Source organism: Neltuma alba, unplaced genomic scaffold (genome assembly GCF_004799145.2).
Source record: "Neltuma alba isolate B1F8T4 unplaced genomic scaffold, ASM479914v2 tig00000455_pilon, whole genome shotgun sequence".
In the NCBI taxonomy this organism is placed as follows: domain Eukaryota; kingdom Viridiplantae; phylum Streptophyta; class Magnoliopsida; order Fabales; family Fabaceae; genus Neltuma; species Neltuma alba.
Window position 1 is genome coordinate 60825 of NW_021632058.1, and position 11412 is coordinate 72236.

The 11412-nt window shown below is 35.7% G+C and overlaps 1 protein-coding gene and 1 non-coding gene across 2 annotated transcripts; both read right to left on the reverse strand.

Annotated features, from left to right (window-relative positions):
• Nucleotides 1-80: 80 nt before the first annotated feature.
• TRNAS-UGA (transfer RNA serine (anticodon UGA)) lies at nt 81-162 on the reverse strand. The gene has a single exon. It is a non-coding gene; the product is annotated as a tRNA-Ser (tRNA).
• A 6516-nt stretch (nt 163-6678) lies between these two features.
• LOC114738564 (beta-glucuronosyltransferase GlcAT14B-like) lies at nt 6679-10625 on the reverse strand. Its single transcript, XM_028926656.1, has 4 exons — nt 10001-10625; nt 8998-9073; nt 8749-8864; nt 6679-7548 (listed from the first exon to the last, which is right to left on the reverse strand). Exons 1-4 carry the CDS (start codon nt 10545-10547, stop codon nt 7034-7036), a joined length of 1254 nt encoding a protein of 417 aa, XP_028782489.1. The 5' UTR covers nt 10548-10625; the 3' UTR covers nt 6679-7033.
• Between the last annotated feature and the right edge of the window lie 787 nt (nt 10626-11412).

An 11412-nucleotide genomic window follows, 5' to 3' on the forward strand; every position in this document is an offset into this window, starting at 1 on the left:
TTATACCCTACTAAAACCCTGGCGTTCCGTATGGCTCACTGCCTAAAAAGCTGACGCCAATTCGAAATTCGAAAGAGAGTCGTCGACAGCAGGGTTCGAACCTGCGCGGGCGAAGCCCAACAGATTTCAAGTCTGTCTCCTTAACCACTCGGACATATCGACTTGGTTGAGGGCCGCCCCATAACATCTTATAACTAATTTGGTTTAGCACAGGACTTTTTCCTATGGCTAAATGATTGTTTTGAAGATGTCTTTCAAATATTTCAACAATTTTTTGTTTCTCCCTCTTTGCCACTTATATTTTTTAAAATTTTCAAGGGCAAGGTTTTTCAATCTTTTAATGATTTTCATCCATGAGTTTATACAATGTATCATATCAAATTACTACTAAAGTGCTTTACAATTAGCTATAACCCGTGCTTCAAGATGTCATTTTACCTCTTTAAAATTCCTTCATTAAAGGGAGGCTTATTTCAAATAATGTTTTGGTGGTTAGTGAGGTTATAGCTAAGCTTAAATCTTTTCAAAAACAAGAGCAGGGCTGGTGTGTGATTAAGCTGGACATTGAGAATGCTTATAATAAATTGTCCTGGTCCTTTTCGACGTCGTTCTCTTAAAGATGAATTTTCCTCTGCACTGGATTGATATGTTTATGCATGCGGTTACCTATGCTTCTTACCAAGTGTTGATTAATGAATGTCAATCTCCTGCATTTTACTGTCAAGGTGGCATTCAACAGGGAGTTCCACTCTCGTAGTATATCTTTATATTTTGTGCGCTAATGTTCTTTCTTCTTGGATTTTGCAGGCAGAACACTGAGGTAAATGGAAGGGCATTACATTGAGTAGAGGATCTTTGCCACTTTCCCATTTATTATTTGTGGATGATGCCCTGCTAATGGTCAGGGCAAATAAGTCCTCATTCAATCTGGTTAATTAGCTCTTTCTTGTGGGTAGGCAAAAGGTGAACAGAGCTAAATTGTCGATGGTACTTCACCCCAATGTGCCACATGTGGTTATGGTGTGGTTTTCTAAACTTTTAGGTGTCAACTTTGCGGCAAATATCTTGGAATATGTGTGGACGTCGGGAGACAAAGGTCTAATTTGTTTAATTTAATTTTGGATAAGATAAACTCTAAACTACAGCAATAGAGGCGTCTTTGTTATTTCAAGTAGGTCATTTAACACTCATTAAATCGGTGGTGTCTTCTCTTCTGGTTTACCTTCTTTCCTTCCATAAGTTGCCTGCTTCTATTGTTCACAAAATAGACACGCGAATTGCTGATTTTTTTTTTTTTTTTAAGGGATTGAATGACAATAAGAAGAGAATGCATTAACTGAAATGGAATAGAATTTGTTTGCCTAAGAGTTTTAGGGGTCTAGGTATTCAAAAAACTTTAGAATTTAATTCTGCATCACTGGTCAAAAATGTTTGGAGAATGCTTAATACTTCAAAATAATCTTTTGTTGGACTAGTGATGCGGCCAAAACATCTGGTTCCTGATAAGGATGGTACCTTGGCTACTAGATCCTTACAATCCAAGATCTGCAAAGACAGCTACCAAGCTAAAGATATTGTTTTGAGTCGATCCTCTTGGTCTGTTACGACTAGCTTCTCTATCAGCCTCTTTAGCCACATTTGGTAGCCAATGCAATCTGATCTCCATTAATTACCACTAACCTTCATGTCAGCTAGTGACTTGTTATTGCACCATAGAGGCTGTTAGAATTAGACATTTGTTAAGTATCTTTATGAACTTGATGTGGCGCTACTTACTATGAGGACTCCTTTTTCTTTATTCCATGGAGTGGATAAACTTATTTGGAAGGGAAGTAATTCGAGATCCTATACAGTGGCTAAGGGTTATCATTCCCCAATGACTTATTCTTCTAATACTTCAATTGATTTTAGTAAGTTTTGGAGCGTGATGATCAGACTAAAATGCATTCTCCATGTTGTATTTTTCTTATGGCGTTGGTTTTTGGAGGCTATACCCATAAGGCACACTCTTAACCGGCATCATTTATCCGTGGATTCATCTTGCTTGTTTTGTGATTATCATGTGGAATTATGATTTCATCTCTTTTTTGGATAACATTTGGTGGGAGCAATTTGGTTTGGCTCATCTTTAGGGATAAGAGTGGATAATATCACGAAAAATAATTGTTTCAGCAGTTATTAGATTTAGATACTTTGACTGCTTCACGAGTTTGTTGGCTGCTCTATTGTATATGGTATTTTTGAAATCAGATGCCGGTGGACAAATTGGATATACCCCCATTAATGGTTGTTAAGAAAGCTTATTCGGTTCTACACTCAGGTGCAGGCTTTTTTTCCTCAGTCTAACGGTTCCCGGCTTCAGACATTAGTCCTGGAAATATTGTGCCACTCCCCCCAACCACGTCTGCTGGTGCGTGAGTATCAATAAGTTTAACATAACTGCATTGAGGTCTAAGAGGAGATCTATATAGTACATAATTAACTTTCCAACATAGTCTTGACTGTAAGGGTGAGCAAAACCAAAATATAACTGGAAAGCGAACCACATTCAATTTCATTTTTTTGATTCGGTTATTTCAATTTTTATTTAAATATTCAACTTTTATTTTTTTGACAATTCAGTTTTCAGCGTTTGGTTCAGTTATTAAGAGAAAAATTCGGTCAAAACTGAAAAACTGAAATATATATATGATACTCCTCCGGTCCTTAATATAGGACCCAATTTTTGAATTGATTTTAGTCCTAAATATAAGACACATTTCTCATATTTATTAATTTTCTCTAAATTATCCCTATAGATACTCCATCAACCATAATCAAGTAGAAGAGGGGGAGAGAGTATTAAGAAAGATGATTATGATGTTTTAGGAAAAATATATCACTTTTCTTATAATTAATTAACTTACCTAACTTCCTTAATCTAATCAAATTAGTTAAATGGATCTTATATTAAGGACCGAAGGAGTACATTTATATGTGTGGATATATGTGAGCTTGAATTATGCCTATAAATATTTTTATAAGAAATATTATTACAATAAATCATCTTGAATAATGAAATATCATTAATGGATGGGTTTACTTGTGTTTTATTATGCTTTTCTAATATAAATTCATCTTTCACATATATATATATATATATTTCAGTTAACTGATTAATCAAACCAAAATATATTGATTAATTCAGTTTTAGTTAATTTAGCTAATCCATTTCATTTCAGTGTTTAAAATTGACTTTGTTCAGTTTTTCAGTTTATTCGGTTTTCACCAAAAACCAAACCAAAAAACCAAATACTCACTTTTATTTTGGGACAATCCAAATAGATATTATGTTTGTGGGCATTGCGGAAGGTATTCATTCATTAAAGATGTATCCACATTGTCGTATCCACTCTATCTGCATACTAGGGAGAATGGTTTTCAGAAACTTTTAGCTGGGGTTAATGCAACAGATCTAGGCGTTAGGGGCATTTTTTAGACCGCTTCACTCTATATCATTCTTTCTCTCACTTTTCTTTTACGCGAGTGTATGTATATTTCTAGTAAAAAGACTTTTTTTTTAAATGATTTTGGTCTTTAATGAGTTAGCAAATGATATGCTATATCATAATTAATATTAGATCATGTATTGACTTGGATTGGATAGGGACGGAGGACGTACCTTATGAAATTGTATTGCATTCTTCTATTGAGTCTCTTTTGGCTTAAAACCCTCTAAAGTAAATTTTTCTCTGAGCATGTGCTTAAATTTGAAATTTTATAGAATATTAACCAAAAAATAATTTAAAAATTAATTATCCCAATAATGAAGGAAGAATATTTCTTTATTTACTGTATGAACACTTTAAGCTCTTTTGAACAAAGGGTATCTTTCTCAGAAGGTTTAATTTTAATCACACAAAGCGTATATCATATATTATATAATAGTATTATTTCTTATGACAATAATATTATTACTGTGTTACATTTTGTTTGATTTTATCACAAAAAATTGCGCGAAACGTATTCTATGCAAAAAAAAAAAAAAGTAAAAGAAGGGTAACAAGTTGAGAAATTTTAGTTTACACGATGACCAAATTTAAAGCAAATCAATATATTATTAAAAATATGGGTCATATTGTTGTCTTCCTCCTTTAGTATTTATACAATGTTTATCCATTAAATATTTGACCAACTGGTAAGAATTTGACTAATAACTAAAAATTATAAGTTCATAGTATCTTACTAATGATGTAAGAATCATATTAGCAGGCAATTTATAAATATTTTTTATATTTTTTAGATTCTAGAGGTATACCCTAATTTCATGAGGGCTCAAAACCCAACTCAATTTTTATTGAACAAAACAGGGCAAGGTTCAGGGTTTGAATCCCAAGGTTGTGAATGGAGCTACTGACTTGGCAGGATCACCTCCTATTTCGGCCTCTGCAACACCCAAATCGGATTAGTCGGTTGTTTATGCGGAATACCAAAGTTTTATCAGAATAAAACACAGCATATATGCGTTGTTTAGAAGATCTTCTTTTTGCTTCGCCGAAGCATGGGGCCATGGGTAAAATCTTACCATAAAACCTAAATATAGTCGCATGCAATCTTGATAATTTTCTTCCCAATATTATCTCCTTTGACTAGTCCAACGAAAGCAAAAGGGATGCTCTCCACACTAAAAGATATGCCTTCAAGCGTTTGCAACTTCCTTGAATGAAGAAGATCCGAAGATTTTGAAATGAAATCTACAAAAATGCTCATATAATCTGTAGCTATAAATCCTCTAATGTTGGTTTTCTTGTATAAAACGTCCAACATGTTTGGTGAAGCTCTCTTTTCAGTGCCAATATATGCTGAGATTGCACCATACGCAGCTACTCTTCCAAACACATTCATGTTTGCAACGACTGCCTCTAACACGTCTCCCACATTATATTGTCAAAATACATGTCAATTCCACTGGGAAAGTACCTTTTTTTGGGGCCAGAACACTGGGAAAAATACCTGAAAATTCAAATTAGATTACATACTAGTGCAATGTCATCCAGAAGCTCTTAATTTTTTTTTTCCCCTCTTGAATAAATGAATGCAGTGTATACTTGCACAGCTTGCAATTTGATGAGTGGAACTGAAGCTCTTCATGCGGTTGACATGATATGGGTCAACGGAGACAGAGAGATTCTTACCCTATATTTGGTATGAGTGAATTTAAGAAAGGAAGGGGGGGTTTTAATGAGTTTAATTTAAAAAATTGAAGAAGTATGGTTATAAAATTTTGATAAAGAGAAGATGTATGATAAAAAAAAATAAGTAAAATTAGTTAAAAGCTTTTAACTCCATTTTTTAAATTTTTTTTAAACAATTAAAATTTTTTCTTCCCTCTCATCTCCTCCATTTCCTTGTACCAAATGGACCCAATAAATTAATATTATTATATTCCCATTCCTTCACGATATCTCTCAAGGAAAATCTTGAATTGGATTCCAAATTGACCGGTTAGTGTGAGCTTATCTGTGCGGTAATATATTCTCCTAATTAGAATCTCTAATCTAAAATATAGTACAAGTTTTCAGCTCAAAGTCAGTCCTCCTTTGGTGCGCCACGGATGTGGGACTTCACAGCTACGTACTTGCTAATTATTTCAAGTTTGCAAAACTCAGTCCGCTGGTAGCAATAATCTTTTAATCTTTTTCAGTAGGCATATATACAAAAATTCACGTGCCACCCTTAAAATTCAATGTTATGACTTGCCCGCGTTGGAATAGAAGGATTAGTGATCATCAGGGCAAAAAGAAGGATTAGCGATCAAATGGACAAGAAAATGTGTATAACTATTATAAATTATAAAATAAGTATATGTGATATAAATATCTTACACTCATAATTATTTTATTTTAATTTTTAAATTGTAAAAAAATAAATCTTTTAAATCACGTTTTTGCCAAAGTTTTAAATTACATTTTTTACTTCTTATATTTAATAACCTTACTTGTTGATTAATTATATTTTCATTTTTTATTTGAACCCACTTTTTTCCATATCTTTTTTTTATTACTTTTTTAATTAAGTTTACTTCCCGTCGAGGAGCTGATAATGATATTATTCTTTTAGATATCATCAGAATTTCCAGTCTATTAGCTTCACTCAGTAATTTTGTATCTGAACATCATACTTTATTTAAGGTCCCTCCTCCCCACTATGTATGATGAAGGATAATCTTATGCCGTGACAATGTAAACCTTTTTTCTGTATATTTGATCATCTCTCCCCGAAAAAAAGAAAACAAAGAAAAAGAACTAGCATATGAGTTCCAAGGGCGCGTTTTAAATGTTAGAACACAAGCATGCTCGCGCCTCAAAGCACCCTCCAGGAGTCATCTGAAGCCCAAGGAAGTGTTCTAAAACACAAGCATGCTCACGACTCTATTTATTTGTGGCATATTTTTTTCCTCACCACTCATATTACCCGCCCCTAGTCTTTTCTCAAGACTCTGAATAAAAGTGTGATGAAAATAAGCTAGCATAATGATAGTTGCAAGAGCTTATAGCCTAAGAACGAAAATAAAATTTAACTCATGAGAGCCACAACTCCTAGGAAGAACATTTTCCTCTATTGGGGGCGGGGGAAGCCATAAGAAAGACAAAAAGACAAAAGATACAGCAGATAGCTATGCAGGTCTTGCAGTGCCAGTACCAGAAATCCAGCCTGTGTATTAAGTAAATTCTCATATTTGCTATCATAACATTCTACAAAATATAACAAAGATATCAATGACTTGTCGCCCAGAAAAAAAATTAGTAAGAATCCTGTGGAACCAATCGACTAATATTCAGGACTCTCCTTTTGTATCACAAATCTGCGGTGTAATAATATATAGGGTCAAGGGTAAAGTGAAGAAGTACTCATTTCTGTTTTCTGTGATGGTTTTTCCCCATGTTTGATCCCACACCAACCATTGATGTCAATAGAAGAAATAAGTCATTTTCCTGTTGGCAATTGGGAAATGAAAAGACAGGGACCAGAGTTGGTTCGCTGAACTAACGTGTCAAGCACACTGATTTGCTTTGAAATCTTTTGCTGATAACAAGCCATTGATAAGGCGTTTAAACCTTTTAGCCCCAGGACCAGGCCTAAGTTCAGTGATATTTTTTATGCCATGATCTAAGAAGGTCATGTTTGGTTTTACTCGACTGAACCACCTACCAGGCACATAGCCCTTGGCGTTTCGGCCCAAGAGCTCAGTATCTATCTTATCCAGGACTGGTTCATTCTTGCCAAACTTCCTTGCAAAAGGAGCATTGCTGTCTACCATTCTCCTGTAGTCCTCATCTTTAAGGAAATGTGGGTGTTGTTTAGGAGGGTTGTCCCATGATATGAAGTGGAGGTCATGATTCACAGTAGTGTTGCGAAACTCCTCAGCATTACATATGACTGTATGAAAATATCCTTCGGGCGATGATAGAAAGTTGGCATAGTACATTAACACCTTCCTAGGCAAGTTATCCCAACCCCATATGCAGTATTCAACAAATGGTCGAGAGAGCATCATCCAGGCCGAACCTGAGCAAAATCAAGGAGCAAGAATAAACTCAAGAGAGCATAGAATCTAGGACTAATGCTTTCAAAATAGTTTATGCAGAATCCAAGTCCTCCACTTACGCTATGTTTGGCTCGACGGAGGGAAGGAGAGGGGAGGGATTTTAATCAAGGGAAGGGGAGGGGAGGAAAGGGGAGAATAGCTATAAAGGGGAGGGGAGGGAGGGGGAAGGGAGGGGAGGGATTTTAATGATCTCCTATTTGGATTGATTGGAGGGAAGGGGAGGGAGCAATTTTAATAATACCTTATTTTGTTCTAATAAAAAATTAACTATTTTAGCCTCATAAAATTTAAATGAATTTTCTCACTTTTTATTTTGTTAAGATATAACTATATATATAAAATACAATTCACTAATTTTGATTTGCAAGATACAGTCACACACTTATAGAATATCAAGACAAAAAGTTACAAGTGATAGATTTCAATCAGAGAAAAGACCTTGAAGGTGAAAGAAAATACCAACGGCCTCTTAGAATTAGAAGAAGAGAAAAAAAGTTTACAAATGCTCGCTAATTTTGGAGATAATTATCTTAATAACCTCTTATTAGATACTCAAAAGAACTCTCTTATGTAAAAATGTTTATGACTGATTAGAGGTTAACAAATCGAAAGGGCATATAAGGAATTAAAATATCATCTCTCACCTCCCCTCCAAAAAACTCCACTTTTGGAGGGGAGGCTAGAAGGGAAGAGGAGGGGAGAAGAACCCCCCCCTCTTTAAAAAACATCTTAACCAAACAAGGGGAGGGGAGGAGTTCCCCTCCCCTTCTAAAAAATTATACCAGCCAAACAAGGGGAGGGGAGCAACTTCCCTCCCCTCCCCTCCGAAAACCCCGTACCAAACATAGCGTTAGTGATGGCTATTGAAAAAAAAATGTGAATGGTGTTAAGCTATAGAATCTGATAAGTTCCAGTTGTTAAATTCAAAACTAATATGGAAATTTGTAGCAGAACAATACAATGAATGCTTGACTTATCAAGTATTCTTCTAACCGCTACTTCTTCATTTTTTTCTTTCTCTTTAGTATATTCAAGGGCTGGATGTTTCATTAACCAATTGGACATTCCTAGCAGTTATGGGATGATTGAATTAAGCAGGTCACAATAGAAAAAAACAGAGATTGAGTTAAAACGAGAGGCACTAAAGCAAAATTTCTCACCTGTAAACAGCTTATATGCCGAGGGCACGTTCCTTTTCTCTGTCACCCAAAATACATCAGATTTATGCACACTATAAAGACCCGGGTCAATTATAATGGGCCTGGCCCTCTGATACCTGTTGAAAATGGCATATTTTCACTTGCAAAGCTGAGGCAGATTTGATCTTCCACACAATTGTATGCTAAATTTTTAAGGAAATTTAGTAAAATGGGACATGAACAAAATGGAGAAAAGGATTAGAAGCATACTCTTTCCAGCCAATGTCACTGGTGTGCTCAATGAAATTGAGGTGTCTCGGAATAGTTGAAAGTGTGTGTAGCAGATCTGTTGTAAGAAATTCCAGTGAGCGAACCACTAATAATACTTGGTCAAAAAAAAAACCACTAATAATAGAATTGGACAACACTTTTAGATCCTTTTAAAAGCTAACAGATTCCAACACGAACTACCAAACGTTCATGCTTCATGGTATAAGTAAATGGCTAAATACAAATAAATATCTGAAATTTTGAACCACAAAAAATGACCCCTTCTGGATTCAACTTGCCAGATTAACACGTCTGAATATGGTAAATAATACCATTTATACACTGTGAGGTAAAAGGAAATAACAAGATAAAAATAATGAATTAAAGATTTAAAACTTGATCAAACAAGTATGCCATAGGAAAAACCTTTTAACTTGCTATTGCAATTTCATGCTCATAAATTTCTGACATATGTTTAAATGGTTCAGTAACAGAATTGAGACCCCAGGCACAGGGGTTTTTTGCGAAGGGGACAGAGCTAACATAGTTTTATTTCCATTTAGCCGAGATTCGTAATGTGAATGAGTATGTACTCGATAAATATGAGCTAATATCGTTACGGTTTCAAGGAACAAGAATCAATGCACGAACAGAATAGTTCCAAGCAGTTTTATGCAATCCCTGATATTTTTCAGAACCACAAGAAATCTGGAGAAATAAGGAACCCAGCCATGACAACACTGTGAACAATCGTAATGGTAGAGTAAAACAGAGCAATCTGTACTACAATTACTCAAACGCCACTTCAGTATCGTGGGGCTAAAATTAGAAAAATCGTAGTAACTGGAAGTACCCTAAAGAGAAACAGTCTCTCCAACGCATTCAATTTCAGCAAAATCATACACCATAAGTCACAAACAAACAAAGCAATCTTGTTCACTCATCAAAATCATAAATCTACCGAAGAAAACACGAAGAAAGAAAGAAAGAGCACTGTTCGTACCGTCCTGAGTGAGTAGAGGATAATCTGAAGCGCTCAAATTAATGAACCAATCCCAATCTCCACCTTCCTTGAGCAGAATGGCAGCAGCATGAAGCGTGTTAGTGACCATGGTAGGTCCTCGATAAGTGACCAAGTTGGCCTTCAAGATCACTCTCACGTTGCCCAACTGCGCAAAGAGAGGCTCGTTTTTCACATAATTGGCCAGCTCAAGTCTCTCCTCTGTCGATGCCTCAAGGTCCAAATGCACTGCGTATTGATTCCTGGGATGATATAGCGCCTTGAGCGTCCTCTTCAAGCTCTCGCCATCTCCCATTGATCCCGAAATCAAGTACGCGATTCTTGGAACAGAGTTGTCCAGTGTTGAAGACACCCTAAGCTTAGATTCAACGAAGTGAGGAACTTCCTTTCTGACGCGGATACGGTAGAATTGGAAGGAAGAACTGGAAGAAACGAAAATGGAGACGAAGATGAGGAGGGTAGATAGTACTAGAGAGAAAACTAGCGGTACAAACCACTTCTTCTTCTTCTGCGACTTGTTGGAGTCCATGGCTAGAAGATGAAGATGAACCCGACGACGACGACGACGACGACGATGACGGAGGTATTGAGAGTAGGAAGCTCAGGCAGAAGTGCAGGTTTTTGAGCGTCTGAGGTGAAAGAAGCTTGCAGGGGAAAAGAGTGGAGTGACGGCGCAGGATAAGGGAACGTGCGCCGGAGTATCATGTTGGGTGCGGAATGCGCATAGGTGAGAAGGCTTACTGCAGGGCTAGTGGACCCCGCAAGGAGAAAGGACTAAGGACTCCTTTTTCCTCTCTCTCTCTCCAGTTTTCTATTTCTTTTTGGGAAATTCATACACCACCTCCTGTAGTTTATATGATTTTTAATATAGGGTTTTATTTGATTTTTATTTTAATTTTAAATATAAGATCTCAATTTATTTTGTCTTTTATATTATGTATTTTTTCAAGATAATCCTTCTAACAATGGTAATTCTAGCCAATATACTTGATTAGTAAGGATATTTTAAGAAAGACAATACCTATTTATGACAAATAACTAACTTAACTTTTTTTTCTTAATCTTCTCAAATTAGTCAACTGACTCTTATAATTAGGATAGGAGGTAGTATTTCCCAAGCAGTCCCTATGCCTTTTTTGGGTCCCTATACTTCGTTCTCATGCAACACATCGTATTCTTATCTATACTAAAAGCATTAGTCCTTGACTTGTCCCGGTATGCAAACACTGTTAAAAATTTGTTTATATGTCAACAACTTATGATAGATCTATAAATAGAGTGAGTTGAACACCTATTTTCTTTGACAACAGTTCTAAAAAAGCTGCTTTGTTTTTTTATAATGTCAATAAGTATAAATGGATTCAAAGATGTTGATGACGGGTGGTATTAGGTGC

What these genes read in the sequence shown, in the direction of transcription:
- LOC114738564 (XM_028926656.1), bottom strand. Translation starts at nt 10,547, where the DNA reads ATGGACTCCAACAAGTCGCAGAAGAAGAAGAAGTGGTTTGTACCGCTA. An exon ending in TCCTCTACTCACTCAGGACG is followed by an intron (nt 9,074 to 10,000) that starts GTACGAACAGTG and finishes TTCTTACAACAG; the next exon opens with ATCTGCTACACACACTTTCA. An exon ending in AGTGACATTGGCTGGAAAGA is followed by an intron (nt 8,865 to 8,997) that starts GTATGCTTCTAA and finishes CATTTTCAACAG; the next exon opens with GTATCAGAGGGCCAGGCCCA.